At 36.1% G+C, this 15,848-nt stretch overlaps 3 protein-coding genes and 1 pseudogene across 4 annotated transcripts in view; 2 read left to right on the top strand and 2 right to left on the bottom strand.

The window, feature by feature from the left end:
• Window positions 1–1,803: 1,803 nt before the first annotated feature.
• LOC107746815 (uncharacterized) lies at window positions 1,804–6,586 on the bottom strand. Its single transcript, XM_016561127.1, has 6 exons — window positions 6,566–6,586; window positions 5,101–6,066; window positions 4,831–4,901; window positions 2,310–2,814; window positions 2,088–2,169; window positions 1,804–1,991 (listed from the first exon to the last, which is right to left on the bottom strand). Exons 1-6 carry the CDS (start codon window positions 6,584–6,586, stop codon window positions 1,843–1,845), a joined length of 1,794 nt encoding a protein of 597 aa, XP_016416613.1. The 3' UTR covers window positions 1,804–1,842.
• Window positions 6,587–8,401: 1,815 nt separating this feature from the next.
• On the top strand, window positions 8,402–9,329 carry LOC107746454 (transmembrane protein 187-like). Its single transcript, XM_016560677.1, has one exon. The coding sequence runs from the start codon at window positions 8,484–8,486 to the stop codon at window positions 9,246–9,248; it is 765 nt and encodes a 254-aa protein (XP_016416163.1). The 5' UTR covers window positions 8,402–8,483; the 3' UTR covers window positions 9,249–9,329.
• Window positions 9,330–10,153: 824 nt separating this feature from the next.
• Window positions 10,154–12,730, bottom strand: LOC107746444 (uncharacterized; annotated as a pseudogene).
• Window positions 12,731–13,530: 800 nt separating this feature from the next.
• The window catches only part of LOC107746464 (NADH dehydrogenase [ubiquinone] iron-sulfur protein 8, mitochondrial-like), a 10,120-nt gene continuing 7,802 nt past the window's right edge, over window positions 13,531–15,848 (top strand). For both annotated transcript variants that reach the window (XM_016560688.1, XM_016560696.1), the window contains exons 1-5: window positions 13,531–13,605; window positions 14,384–14,440; window positions 15,020–15,085; window positions 15,161–15,250; window positions 15,368–15,540. In XM_016560688.1, the coding sequence (XP_016416174.1) occupies window positions 14,398–14,440; window positions 15,020–15,085; window positions 15,161–15,250; window positions 15,368–15,540 (372 nt within the window). In that variant the 5' untranslated portion in view covers window positions 13,531–13,605; window positions 14,384–14,397. The remainder of the gene's footprint in view (window positions 13,606–14,383; window positions 14,441–15,019; window positions 15,086–15,160; window positions 15,251–15,367; window positions 15,541–15,848) is intronic.

Below are 15,848 nucleotides of genomic sequence, written 5' to 3'. Positions count from 1 at the left end.
ATATATATATATATAGTTCCATATACTATAATATTGTAATACAAAAATTATATAATGAATAATTAGAATGAATGATGAGTGTCATTTAATTATTGATGATAGCCAGAGAATTTATTATTATTGGGAGATGCAACGGTCTGTATACTTACCATTGGAAAAAGTGTAACGGCTAACTTGGATCACGTGAGGCACCTCAGCCAATCTTACAATGATCTCTGGTCTCCTTCCCTGCGTACCACCAAAGCCGCGGCGTTAGCATAGCCCAGGGGTCACCAAACCCAGTCCTGGAGGGCCTGAGTACTGCAGAGTTTAGCTCCAATCCCAATTAAACACACCTGAACCAGCTAATCAAGGTCTTACTAGGTATACTTAAAACTTCCAGACAGGTGTGTTGAAACAAGTTGGAGCTAAGCTTTGCAGGACACCGGACCTCCAGGACCGAGTTTGGTGACCCCTGGCATAGACATTGCGATTTTTGGCTAAAGGTTGTAGGCTCTCTGTTCTCGTCCAGGTAAAGTTCTTCATGGATAAAGTAGCGGCGCACTAAGTAATCAGTGTAGCTTTCAGCACCCTGTTTTGGTGAAAATAAAAACGACACGATTGCTCTGATAACCAACTGGTTATGTTGGCACATTGTACATTTACATTGTAATTGCGGGTTGGGGGACGTCTAGTCACCATAAAAAATATATAATTATAGGGGAAAGATGGCTTTAACTCACTATCCTTAATCTAGCTAGTGCTTGTGTCGGTTTTATGACAAAAAAAGGTTTTTATATAAAAAAAGGTGTGGATGACTAGTGGATGTGACGTTTTGTGTTCGATATATATATATGTAAATTGTCCAGGGTTTAAGTGGAAATGATTTAATGATTGTGGTAATTGAACATTGGCTAATGAATGATGACGTCAATATAATTAGTGATTTAAAAAGTGGGTGGAGGGATTGAATTGCTTTACACACTGAGGAAGGCTTTGAGCCGAAACGTTTGTGTCTTTTCCCATCAGTAATGAATGTAAAATAAAAGAAAAAAGAAGATACTAAGTAACTCAACAGATTGACGCACCAAAATAAAAAGATCAAGTAATGCAAGAGCGCAGTGCAAACGACGTTGTTAAAATATAAAATTTCTTTGCCATAAACTATTAAACCAAATATATTTAGGCTACAAAAAGACCCAGAATAAATAGATAAGGATATTCATCCAGGAATACAATATTTCATTAGATAGAATTAGATAGAATTCTCATGAGCACATTAAGCACAAAACTGAGTTCAGGGAGTGTGATAAAGAACTCAGAAGGAAAACACATTTTAATACATGTTGGTGATTTACAATTCATTACAATTCATTAGTGGAATCTAAGGACAGCAAAGGACACACACAATGTAATATTACATGATATTTAGCATAATAATAAAGACTGTGGGGAAAAAAACTGTGCTTTACAGGTATTCTATGAATGAACAGGTGTATTATTAACTTAAAATAATAAAAACAAATGTGTATATTGACAGAGCATCATATTTATGACTTTCTGAGAATTGAGATTTGTTAGGAAAATAATTGTTAGGTGAAAAAGGTTAATTCTTTCGAGCAAATGTGAATGTTATCCATTGTAACATCCCCCATCTTTTGAACACCGGTAAATTTCCTTTAACTTCTCTTTTGAATTTTCCAGCCTTTACAGTCGAGGTGTGTTTTAATCTGCCAAGGAAATATGAAACAAGGCACACCATTCTGATTGAACAATGGAATAGATTTTATGCAATATGTTCTTTCTCTGTTTGTGCTTTGGGTTTCATAGATTAATGACCATGATCATGATGTCAGTAACTGGTCAGGAGTGATGTGGATGTGATGGTAAATGCAGAGGAGGAGATGTGGAAAAGGGGATGCTATGACGTGGTTGAGATGCGCTGACAGGGGATTCATTCAGGATTACAGGGGGAATCTTGTAGAATATGGCACTCGACGTTTCTGTTTTTACTGGAAGAGAAAAAGAGTGAAATAAATGTCAGTTTTGCATATGTTCATTGCTCTCATTCAGTAAATTCACTCCAACCCTCCTCAGATTTTTCTCACCTTTTTTGTGCTTTTTGAGTGGTTGGTGGTGTCTCTTTTTGCCTCGACTCTTGAGGGCAGAGTTGTCTAGCAATTCAAATGACTGAGAGAGAGAGAGTATTTTTATCATTTATTCCACTTATTCATTAATAAAATAAAGCTAAAAGAATTAACATTCTCTCACATATTAACATAATCTAGTTACTTTCACTACAGAAAGCAATATAGAAAAATGTTCCCCACCTTGACTGCTGAAAAGTCCAGCGGAGCATCTGATGCCTTTCTTTTCATTAATGGAAAGTCATTTCTGGGAATAATATACATGTCCACACGGTCATAGATGTCTTCTGATTTGTTTGACTTACAGTCTATCCCAGCCCTTTCTTTTATTGCATTACTTGTTAGCAGTGCCTTAGGTATAGCAAATATGTTTGCATCCTGTCCCACTTGTTTTACATCCAAGTCACTGTTCGCTTTTGCTACATTGTCCTCTTGAAGATCACTAACACTGTCTTCATTGTCCTTTATGTCCTCTGACTGGTCCTGCTCTGGTGTCGGAAGAGGAACGTTCAGCTGAATATCCTTTTCTGGTTGGAGAACATCATTTGTCATTGACTGATCACTAGTGTCTTTCTCAGTTGGACTTTCTTTGCTGGGCAGGTAACTGAGCCATTCGCTCCCGGTGAATATTTCCTCCATTAAGTTGATCGGTTCAAGATTGAGTTTGAAGTCTTTTAAGGTAAATCTTCTGCTCAGAAAGACAAGAAATATTAGATTAATTTCAATCAATTTAACTCGAAACACATAGGAATTGGATGTTTTGTTTTTTACTGGTTTTAACAAGTGCAAACTAGTTATTTTCATCCCTAAATGTAGCCTTTGTAAATTCCAAACCTTTGTTGTTCCCTCAATGTATGATACAGTGATTTTAATTAACAATGGATTAACAGTGTGCAACCCAAGATATCACAAGAGGCTAAATATTTCCCCCGTTAATCTTTTGACAGATCATTGCCGTACACTTTAACAGTTTTTCCGTGTTTAGGAGTCTTGTTTTATGTGGACTAACAGTCATGCAGCATTAAAGAGCAGGACTAACAGACCTCTGTTACAACATACATGTTTGTGTTTGATTTATTCCATCACTTCACATAAAAGGAATGTCACAGGACTAGAAATATGAGCTCTGAGTTATAAATAGGTTGACTGGGTAATGCTACAATCAAGGAAGTGTAGTAGATTTTGTAAAACAAAGTTTCAAATGGAAAAAGGTCAAAAGATTATGTGCATATGGCATAAATAAAATGCATAATTGTCCTATTAAAAGTAACTCTCTCCATAAAAAATGTTCTGAAAATGCCTGTGGTTTGCAGAGTTGTTATCATTAACTAAACCTAAAACTATTCAAAATCATTTTAGCGGTCAAAAGATTATGTGCATATGGCATAAATAAAATGCATAATTGTCCTATTAAAAGTAACTCTCTCCATAAAAAATGTTCTGAAAATGCCTTTGCAGAGTTGTTATCATTAACTAAACCTAAAACTATTCAAAATCATTTTAGTTAATTGAAATGAATATGAAAATAAAACAAATATAACTTGGCAAAATGAGTTTAAGTAATACAATTACTAAAACTAAAACTGAAATAAATTAAAGCTAATTACAGTGCCTTGCGAAAGTATTCAGGTTCTTGGTCACCATGCTAACCAAAGCCCTTCTCCATCAATTGCTCAGTTTGGCCAGGAGGCCAGCTCTAGGAAGAGTCCTGGTTGTTTCAAACTTCTTCCATTAAGGATAACAGAGACCACATGCTTCTATGACCCTTCAATGAAGCAGATTTTTTCCTGAACTCTTCCCCAGACGTGTGGCTTGATGCGAACCTGTTTCTGAACTCTACAGGCAGTTCTTTTGACCTCAGGACTTGGTTTTTGCTCTGATATGCATTATCAGCTGTTAGACCTTTAATTAAGATGTGTGTGCCTTTCCAAATCATACCCATTCAATTGAATTTGCCACAGGTTAACTTCACTCGAAGTGTAGTAACATCTACAAGTAATATGAACGCTCCTGAGCTAAATTTCAACTGTCTCTGATAAGGGTATGAGTACTTATGCAATGGAATCATTTAAGTTTTTTATTTTTAATAAATTTGCAAAGATGTTAAAAACCAGTTTTTTGCTTTACCATTATGGTGCATGTAGTGTAGATTGTAATCTAATCTAAAGTAATTTAAAGCAGTTTAACATAAGGCAACAACATAACAAAATGTGAAAAAAATGAATGAAAAAAATGAATACTTTCGCAAGGCACTGTATATATATAGTTCAGTCATGAAACTCTAGATGGTGCAAGCGACGGGTTGTTAAAGTAACTGATGATATTCAGAGAGTTAAACGACTTGGCACAAGCTGATTGGTTCATGCTGGCACCGTATTGCCATATGCATTGGCAGTAGCAAGTTCCTGTACTTGCTTGCAGCAGCAGCAATAATCTACAACTACAGCAATAACCAACAGCAGCAGCAATTCAGCAGCAGCGTAGCAGATCTGTTCCGCCAAGACCAAATACATTAACATTGTCATATCCATCACCATGCTAAAATCTTCAGAGAGTTGTCATGATTGAAATATATTTTTAAGAAAAATGACAACTGAAAATAAAAAAAGTGAATTCAAATTATTATTAAATACTATAACATTATATAAATAATACTAAAATAACACTGATAGTTAGGAAATGAAATATGTTCAACGTATCCCACCTGTCTAAGAAAACATATTTCCCCTTTTTTGGTGGAAGTGGTGGTGGAATCTCTGGAGCCTCGGCTTCCATCTCAATGGAATTCAGCTGCATGGTGATTCATTGTGATTTAAGTTTGAAAAACAAGCCCAAGGAGAAGTTCAATAGTTAAAAATAAGCTAACCAAAAAAGTTATTTATCAGTTACAACATTCATTAAAGTTCATTCATAGTGTAAGAGATCTGTCATACATTAGAAGCACGAGGATAGAAGTATGAAGAAGTAAACATACATTTTGTCCTTCTTCCTCCACACTGCCTTGGATGCTTTTGCTGCCGGTGTGCTCACAATCATGTTTATCTTTAAGCTTTTCCATCAGTTTCTGAGTAAGATTTTTCATTTTGTTTTTCACTCCTTTCTTTTGCGTTTTGGTGAGTGGGATGTCATGTTCTGCATCCCCGATGCTCATGCCTGAATCCTCCTGTCCCAAAATCATAGCAGCTTTGTGGAAGCTTTTCGTTGACATTGCATTTGCAATATCTTCATATTCCCATAGGTTTGAAATACTTGGAGCTGAGAGGGGTCTCTCTTCCTTAGGCTTGTGTTGTACTGGATCTGAAGCGGACCTTGTTGTCTTGCTTGTAAGGTTCACAGCAGTTTGATGGGTCAGAACCTTGCTTGTGTCCATACTGACTGGATTTGAAGGACCACCACAAGCTTCATCTGGTGGTTCATGCTTAGACCCCGCCTGTGCAGAGTCTACTTTATCTGAGGACACAGAGAGGTAAGATGTGTGTGCAGATGTTTCTTGAGATGGATTGTTAGGCAACAATGCAGCTCCAGCTACATGCTCTTCCAGGCTAGTCTCTTTGTTCTTTTTGTCCTCCAAAAACTCACTTTTACTTGGCTGCTGACTTAATTCTGAAGCTTGTGTTTCTTTGGACAAAGAGACAGGGAGAAATCTCTTCCTCTCCCAATTAGGAAGGGCATCTGGAAGCTCTTTGACCTCTTCAACAACTTCCTTTCCGTCTTCTGTTTCAGAACTCCTAGTTTGCTCCTCATCACCATCAGATCTGACTGTGCTATCTTTCCTGTCTTCTTCATTTGTTATATGTTCTTCAGACTCCAGAGAATGGTAAAACACACTTTTACAGGCCGTATCTGGGTGTGAAATGGGATGTTTGTGTTTTAGACTAAGTTTCGCCAGCATAGACTGCAGTAGTGGAATATCATTCCGCAGACCATTCCTCACATCGCTCTGCATGAAAAGAGACATATTATGTTCTTATAAAATGAGTTCATGGCATTATTCGTCTTTTTTTTTAACTTACTTTTTAAAATATAGGTTCCAAAAAGGTGTTTTCACAGTGATACCATAGAAGAACTATTTTTGGTTCCCCAAAGAAACTTTCAGTGAACGGTTCTTAATATACCTTTTTTTTTAGTGTAAAGAACTTTTTACTAATCTAAAGAAACTTTTTCCACTATAAATAACTTTTTGTGCAATGGAAAGGTTCCATGAGTGTTAAAGGTTCTTCATGGAACCATTTATGCCAATGTAGTCCCCTAGTACTAATAGTACTATACATTGTTTTGTTTTTTTTAGAGTTTACAATACTAGTGACATACCATTTACTCTTATATATTATATATCATACAAATCTTATCACATTTGATCTTTTTGTGCTCTTTAAAAACTTAAAAGCCTTTTTTGCAAAGGAATCTTATCTATTGTATCTAGCATCTATTTTTCATACCTTTGCTGTTTCTTCCTCCATAGCCTCTCATTTTCTTTCATCCTTTACAGGTCCTTTACATTCATCCTTCAAGTCATATCCAGTATTGCTTTGTCACTTTGAAGTGTATTATACCTTATTGTCTCTTTTCTTCAAACCAGTCAACAGCACTCGCAAAGCAGTTGTGCAACCGGTGTAAAGCACCTTGTTTCTGTGCCTACCTCTCTCAGTCACTGCATGCCTTCTCTGTTGTTTATCTTCCTTGTATAGTCTAGCATTTCCGTAATGCCAAAACCTGTTTTCTAAATCTTATCTCACAATCACTTATCTCTTTCTTTCCCCATTTAATGAATGTATTTTTGCATTAAATATGAAATCTACATTAAATAACTTTGCGATAAAGTGTTTATATCATTAAAAAATGTGTTGATATTTCAAAATGTGCAGCTGAATGTAACACATAGAGGCAGGGAAACTGTAAAATATTAAGTCAATAATACCTGCCTACAGTTTACATAGAGAATAAGATGTGAATGTGTCTTAATATCAGGGCCGTAGCTGGGGTTTGCGGGGCCCCGGTGCAGGTTGTACCCGTGGGCCGTTTGAAATGCAATAAATAAATAGAACAAACATACAAATTAAATAATGTTAAAGTTTTTTCAAGTTTGTATAGGTTTTAAAGTACAGAAACAGAATAATCAAATGTAAAATATAATTGCATAATATTCACTGTATAAATTAAATATAGAATAATTCTTATTAAAACTACAAAGTAATTTAGTTAAGAACAGTGAATGATTTTCTCTCTTTTATTTTCTTAGATTAACATTAAGGACACAGACAACAGGTAGTAAATTAGGCGCAGTCACTTTAAGAGACAATGCAGTGCAAAGGACTGGCCAGCTAGAAGTAAGCACAATGGTCAGACAAACTTGACAAACAGGAATGTCTGAAGAATTCCTTCTGGGACTTTCCACTTCATCTTTGGACTACATTCTTGATCGCAAATTATTTCACTTCTTCATGACCCGTGTATGCGTTCATACATAAACACATATCTCAGCACACTTTCACAGATAGATATGCTCATATATACATCCACTCCAGTGAAAACATTTACGTTGCTTACAACATACTGTGCAGTAAATAGTATGCAGTGGTTTTGTCTTATTTATTTGTTTATTTAATTATTTATTTAGTTTGCGCAAGACCAATGTGGGCCCTGTTCCCCTGGTATAATTAATAATGAGCCAAAATCATCACAATTAAAAGAACCAAAGACTTAAACTACTTCAGTCTGTGAGCATTGAATTTATTTAATACACGAGTTTCACAATTTGAGTTGAATTACTGAAATAAATGAACTTTTCCACGACATTCTAATTTATTGAGATGCACCTGTATATATATATATATATATATATAGCTGGAATATATTGTAGCATTGCATTGTGAGATACGGTATTCCATGCAGTGTGCTATTCTGCATGTTGCATATTTTGGCAAATGTATATCAAACTTCCCGGAGGCTCACAAGCCCTGCAGAGTTTCGTTCCAACACTGCTGGAACACATATACCATGTAGTTTGCCAATAAGCCTGAATGACTTGATTGTAGTAGGACTTGATGTAGTTTTCCAGTAAGTCTGAAGGATCAGGTGCGTTGAATTAGGCTTGGCGCTGGACAATGCAGGGCTGTGGCTTTACAAGAACAGGAGTTTTGCAACGCTGGGCTATTCCATATACAGGAAATCTGCACACTGTACACATACTACAAAACTAGTATGAGCAGAACGGTTGTATGCTAAACCAATGAAAGGTAGTGGTCGTCACGTGATCTAGATTGCGGAAACCAACCTTTGTACATTGTACACATTAGTCCACGTGTTTTGCTACTGTCGTTTTGATTTGGATTGTATCTCTTTTATTTGAAAAAGAACATGTCGGCGGTCGTCCACGTTCTTATACCCTTCCTGCTTTGCATTGCGCTTGCAAACACTCACATTTTCGACAAAGTTTTAGTGGATGTCGCTTATGATCACTATGCGGAAAAGAAAGTCGACAACCTTCCTGCCTTCTTGGCCATGCCGTTTAACTGTCTGATAAACTTGGGATACATATTATTAGGTATCTACTGGATCTTGCAGCCGATGTCATACAATAAAGACACCCGTGCAGCCGCCTACACCAAAGACGTGTTTGCGCTAATGGAAGTCGCGTATGGACCGGTGCAGTGGGTCCGCTTGGCCACCTTGCGGCGAGCGCCCTCTGTTTTGGACCAGTGGTTCACTTTACCTATTTTTGCGTGGGTGCTGGTGTGGTGTCATGTCATTGACCAAGGCTGGTCGTCCCGTTACGCCTTAATGGTCGAATCGTGCTCTGTCCTCAGCTATGGACTGGCGCTCTTTCACGACCGGGGGTTTGAAGTTGCTCTGGGTTGTCACATCGCCTTCGCCGTGTTCAAAGGCGTCCGAGCACAGTTGAGCCACGGAGATACGGCGTCCATGCGCTACTTTTGCTTGGCCGTGCTGTCCTGCGCTGGTTTTGTGGTTCTGAAGCTTCTGGATCATTTTCTTGCAGAGTACTGGATGTTTCAAAATCTTACTGGACATTTCTGGTCCAAAGTTTGCGACATTCTGCAGTTTCATTACAGTTTTTGTTTTCTCACCCGCCTTAGTGAAAATGCACGCAAACGCTCTTTATAAATACCCATACATAACATTTAATGTCGTACTTACATTTAATAGGTTATATTTCATGTGTATTGTGAACACAATGCAACTGAATAATAAGACAACGATCATTACATGTTTAAACTCGTATTTTGTCTAAATGGATGCTTTGTCCACTTTCATCTTGATTATCCATTTAATGTTCAGAACAGTGTAAGAAAATAACTTGGTAATTAATCGATTTTTCAGGAAAACTGTCAAATGTCAAATATTTGGATTTCATCTCTTAGAATACAGTATTATATTTTCAAATCATCAATATATATTTTCAAATCATATACAAACTCACTATTTGAGGTATTTTAATGTGTGTGTGTATACTAATTCACTATTTGAGGCATTTTAGTGTGTGTGTTTTTCTATCCCGGTGGGGACTTAAACCTGAATACACACCAACTCATGGGGACTCGTGTCACTGTGGGGACCTAAATTGAGGTCCCCATGGGGAAATAGGCTTATAGATCATACAGAATTAGTTTTTTTTTTTTTGAGAATGTAAAAATTCAGAAAGTTTTCTTTGAGGGGTAGGTTTAGGTGTAGGCCGATAGAAAATACGGTTTGTACAGTAGAAAAACGTACGCCTATGGAGAGTCCCCACAAATATAGTAAACCAGACGTGTGTAAAAATTCACTATTTTATGCATTTTAATGTGTGTGTGTGTGTAGTTCATGATGTCATGTCCTAAGCCTCATTCTCAGGTTTTCATGAATTAAAATAACACTTTGAGCAAAAACATCTATCAGATTTATTATTAGCTGCATGTCTGCCTTTACCTACACTGCAATATTTGTATCTCAGCACACATCTAGTCATGAGACAGAGTGTAATTTCTTCCCATTAAAATCATGATGAGATGCATAACAAAATGTGTCGCACAACTTTTCAATCATCTTTATTTTAAATCTTCATATTTCAAGCCTTGTAATGCCGGTCAGCACTGGATTGGGAAAAGCTGATCTCCTTTTGTTCCAAAACAGTATGAGTACTGCTTTTCGGAAGTCTTTATTAGTGCAGTAGATAAAGGGGTTTAAACCACAGTCCAGATACGCCATTACTGATGACAGTGATCGAAGCCATTCAGGGGATGGGGATAGATCAAGCCTTCCAAGGAGAACCAACTAACAAGACAAGAATAAACAGAATAGTTAACATGGAAAAACAAATTAAAATGAAGCATTTGAAAGAGTGACTCCCAAAAAACGGACAGAACAGAAAATTATTTCACACTAACAGACATTTCTCACCTCAGATGCAGCAAATGGAGCATAGCAGAACAGATACAAGCTCACCAGCAGTGGCGTGACAGAAGACAGGTCACCCTGGCTATGAACAGATAAAATGTGGACATTTAAACTATCACAGGAAAATTGAGAAATGGGAGGAATTTGAAGATATTTGATTATTTTCTATACCCACTGTACATCTTTGATGGCCTGAGGGTGAGTAAATTTTCAGCAAATTTTCATTTTATAAGTATATAAGTTCATAAGTATATAGGTATTAATCTTTAAAACTCCATATGAATGCTTTAAATATTCTGTGTTCACCATTTCCAACTTTACGAACCTGGAACCGTCTTTTCCAAAGCCTACACAAGTCAGGATGGAGCAGGAGAGTATGAGTAGAAATGGGACGAAGATGGAGATGGAGAAGGCACAGAGGATGTAAACCAGCATGTCAGAGTAACTGCTTTCCCAGAACACTGCACACAGCACATTATTTCTGCTGGATCATACCTGAACATAGGAGGCAGAATACAGTATAGATGCATATATTCGGAGCATCTCTGAGCATCTTCACTCTGGCTCACCTTATCCAGTCAAAGGCTACTGACACTGCTCCAAATATAGCTCCAGTGCACCATGATGCCACACATGCCACCGCCATGAGAACAGACAGTCTTTTACCTTTAGAAGGAATTCCCATAAATCTCTGTACACAGAGAATAGCTGACTACAAAGAAGAAAATAATGGTATTATTGTAACATAACTCTTTTTTAAAGTCAAATTTTAAAGACACAAACGAGGAGTTTAGTTCTCAGAATAGCTTTTTCTAATTCATCTTAATAAAAAAAACTGATTTAAATAAATGTTTGAAACTCAAAGCAAGTTCAAAGACTTGCTTTAATCATGTTAAGAATTTTAGAGATTGTACATAACCAAATAATACTAATAATAATATAAACATTATATAATAATAATAAAACCATTTCATTACAAGACAAAGAAGATAAGAATGGTATTATTGTGACATAACTCTTTTTATAGATAACTTTTTTTAAGGCACAAACAAGGAGTTTAGTTTTCAGAATAACTTTATTGTATAAATCACAAACTTTGTTGTCTAGATTAATAATGAAAGAAGGAAAAATCCCAAACACTTTCATCACTTGTTAGAAATATTAATTAAAACATCAACTTTTCTGCATTTCTGAAGACAGTCGCATTGTTTGTTTTTTTTCCAATAAATATTACATTTCATTTAAGCTATGGTAGTGTGCAGGGTTTTTCTTCTTTTCTCACAATACTGTCCAACGCACCCATTCAGGTGTACAAAGGGGTGTGTATTTATTTTTCCTTACTGCTAATTACAATGAAAGCAGAATTCATAAAGATATACCATAGAGGTCAATTGTTTAGTGTCATAGCCATACCTATGCTTCCAATGGAAGAGGTGATGAAGGTGAACTTTAGCAAGCTCACCACCTCACACCACAGTGAAATCTGGCCTTCACTCAGCACAGCTAAGAGGGAGCCACAGATGATGAGGATGGAGCAGAAGAAATCTGAGAGCGTGAGACTGAAAAGTGGCAGTAAGTAAAGGCACTGAAAATAGTCTTTACACTGTGAGAAAGCAAAAAATAATAATAAAAATTAAAGGCATGATGAGGTAGGAATTACATTTTAAAATTGATTTTTTCTTTAGAGAAAAATATTCTCTCTCTCTCTCTCTCTCTCTCTATATATATATATACACAACAACAACTTATTTTATAAAATTACATATTATTCTTACCACTACTTTGACTACGAAAACCAATCCATTTCCCAAAACACCCAGTACCATCTCAGTGGTGAGAATGGGAGTGAGCACAGACTTCTCAATTTTGGACCAACAATAATTCTCCTCTGATTCCGTTATATTATCTGAAGCGTTCACTGAAATGAGTAAGAATTTTATTCAGACAAATTCACTTTCAAATTTCACAGCTTATGGGAATCAGAAATCAATTTAGCATTGAAATTCAAAAATTATACATATACATCAATCTTCGTTCTGGCAGGTGAGCAGATCGATCTATGAAACAACACTTCAACAGCACAGATTTATCTTTCACAAAACATTACAGAGAATTTGTTTAAAGGTGATCGACTTACTTTGTCACCGAAGCAGAGACCTACAGATAAACCCAACAATTAGAAAAAGGAAAGCTTCACACTCGGTTGTTTTGTGGATATGTGACACAGAGAGCTCTGAACACAGTGATTACGTGCGGACCTACGTCACAGCTTTCTGCAATTAAACTTATCCTGCTTCATTAAGCTTTAACCATCTAACACTTTTTCAGCTTTCTTCACAGTGACAGCACTAATGGCTATGTAAGCATTTGTATTAGAAAAAAAAAAGTTATTTTAGCATTTTAAACACCTGTAGAACCCATAAGGTAGTGACATAAACTTATTATATTAACTCACGTCTCACTGAACTCCTAAACTATTTTCAAAACTTATGTTTAAGCGAAGGATCTTATAAGAATACAATTTAAAAAATACAATTATTTATTATATTATATTATTAAAGTATATTTTGATTAAGAAAAAAAGATGTTTGGTGAATTATAACTGGGAATCTACCTACCTCCAGTACTCTTTGTTTATTTTCAGATTTCTGGACTCACTAATCCTTATTGTTATCTGAAGCATTCTGTAGGCTACAATAATCTTTTTTATTATTATTATATTTTTTTTTTTTGGTAAATCGGACTTTCATAAAGCCAAAGATATATATATCCAAATCTGGATTTTGCATTGGTTTAAAATATTTTATATATCTCTACAGAACAAAATTCTGAACTACAGTCAGTGTTTAATTTTTAATGATATAATAGAGAAACACGGGTTCACCATCATGGTAGTATTATTAATATTATTATTTTTTGTATGTTTTATTTATTTATTTATTATTTCAGTGCTTTTTTTTCATGCATTGTGTCTGCAAGAAAAAAGAAAAAAAAGAAGAAGAAAAAACTCACTTCCGGCGTTGTGCATGTGCATTTCCTCCATCGTCCGCTGTTTTGGTTGAGAAGAAGGCAAAATAGCGAGTGTCCGGTGAGTGCGAACTTATTTTTAAACTTTTTGCTTTCGTTGTCCATCCTTTAAGTGAGCATGCACCGCATTTTGTGGAACCGATGTAATTAATACAGTATTAAAATTAAAATATTGGCATAACAGTTATACGAATGATAACAGTGTATAACGTTAGTCATTGAAAGTCCTTGAGAAATCATCCTGTGGCTATGCTACTACAAACACCGCACTGGCATAGAAGCAAATAACACTGAGCTATATATAATTATGCAGAGATTAAATATATAAATGCACATCGCAAAAACTGTACAGTAAATATGTAAAAAGCCAAGTAGCTTGAGCTCGTGTCCTAAACCTCTTGCTGCAGTCCTACAGTATCTGTGTTGCCCAGTCAAACAGTTGCCTTATTGTTTTGGATGTGTTACATGTTGTCTATATTTTAAATAGCGATAATTGATATGTGGTGCTCAAGTTAACCACATTTATGTAGCTGCTGCTTGCTATGTCAGCGGAACCAATCTCATGGGTTTTTGTTTACGTTCTGTAAGGGGAAGTAATTCATGGTGCACTATTTTATGTAACTGCCAACTTTTATCCCAATTAAAGTTATATTAATATATAAAAGTAATGAAAGTAATATTGAATATCTTTAATGAGCCTATTGTTGATCATTAATTCGAAATAAGATGATTAAAATTTGTCAGTATATGACCACAAGAATGTTTAATGTTGTAATCTGAGAAAATAAATATAACAAACCCTAGTTTCCGTCCCTCATCTTTGTCCCTATCACTTACAGTGCACTTCATTGAGATGTCTGCGGCATTACGTGTGGTCTACACCGTATCCAGGCCAGGTGGGTCTATGAATTATTAGAAGCAATATACGAGTAAAAACAAGCAACAAATACAGTGACATTTATGTATGTCTATATATGTGACCCTGGACCACAAAAGCAGTCTCAAGTCGCTGGGGTATATTTGTAGCAATAGCCAAAAATACATTGTATGGGTCAAAATTATTGATTTTTCTTTTATGCCAAAAATCATTAGGATATTAAGTAAAGATCATGTTCCATGAAGATATTTTGTAAATTTACTACCATAAATATAAGAAAACTTAATTTTTGATTAGTAATATGCATTGCTAAGAAATTCATTTGGACAACTTTAAAGGCGATTTTCTCAGTATTTAGATTTTTTTGCACCGTCAGATTCCAGATTTTCAAATAGTTGTATCTCAACCAAATATTGTCCTATCATAACAAACCATACATCAATGGAAATCTTATTTATTCAGCGTTCAGATTATGTATACATCTCAATTTTGAAAAATTGACCCTTATGACTGGTTTTGTGGTCCATGGTCACATATGTAATCAAAATAAAGTCTTTCTTTCTCAGATGAGTGATTATGTCATGTGCTTACACCTTAGGGTCATTTCTGGCCAGTCAAAATCTTGTACGTCCTCTCAGCCTATCCGCACACAGAGCAGGGATTAGTAAGTATCTCATGGTACAAAATATGGTCTTAGTATAAAACCTTTTACTATATCGTCGCTTTTTTCTATTTGCAGAATATGTTAATAATCAGGAGGAAGCCACAGATATGAAGTCCATCACGGACCGTGCAGCTCAGACTCTTTTGTGGACAGAGCTGTTCAGAGGTCAGTGATAACATGAGACTTTTATCGTTAACTTCTAAAGCACTTCCATAAAGTCATCACTAAAATTATCCCCAGAACTCTAAAACGTAGGTCCACCTGATATTTGTCTTGATGCAGGTTTGGGAATGACCATGAGCTATCTTTTCCGTGAACCTGCCACAATCAACTACCCGTTCGAGAAGGGCCCTCTATCGCCCCGTTTCCGTGGCGAGCATGCGCTGCGCAGGTACCCCTCTGGAGAGGAGCGGTGCATTGCATGTAAACTTTGTGAGGCCATTTGTCCAGCCCAGGTACACTTTCTTTCTGATTGCCCTTGTTCATTCTAATATATCTTGACACTGTAATGACAAACAGTAATTGCATGTAGGTTTTAGGGCTGTCGCGGTCAGTGTTGGGCAGTAAAGCATTACTTAGTAACGCGTTACTGTAATTTGTTTACTTTTTTAGTAACTGAGTAATTTAACGCGTTATAATTTTCAAAATAGTAATTAGAGTATAGTTACAAGCTGAGGTCTCTATACGTTACTGCCGCGTTATATTGATGACAGAATGCAGTGTTTTATAATCTAGAGATTGTAAAAAGGATGTAGCACACGCA

Source organism: Sinocyclocheilus rhinocerous, unplaced genomic scaffold (genome assembly GCF_001515625.1).
Source record: "Sinocyclocheilus rhinocerous isolate Xijiao unplaced genomic scaffold, SAMN03320098_v1.1 scaffold2026, whole genome shotgun sequence".
Lineage (NCBI taxonomy): Eukaryota > Metazoa > Chordata > Actinopteri > Cypriniformes > Cyprinidae > Sinocyclocheilus > Sinocyclocheilus rhinocerous.
This window is presented reverse-complemented; position numbering and strand designations above follow the sequence as displayed.

Excerpts from the sequence above, each read along its gene's own strand:
- LOC107746815 (XM_016561127.1), bottom strand. The coding sequence starts at position 6,586 with ATGGAGGAAGAAACAGCAAAG. Across the intron at positions 6,067-6,565 it reads TGGAGGAAGAAACAGCAAAG|AGCGATGTGAGGAATGGTCT; the intron begins GTATGAAAAATA and ends CTTTTCATGCAG. Across the intron at positions 2,815-4,830 it reads AAATATGTTTTCTTAGACAG|AAGATTTACCTTAAAAGACT; the intron begins GTGGGATACGTT and ends CTTTCTGAGCAG.
- LOC107746454 (XM_016560677.1), top strand. The coding sequence starts at position 8,484 with ATGTCGGCGGTCGTCCACGTTCTTATACCCTTCCTGCTTTGCATTGCG.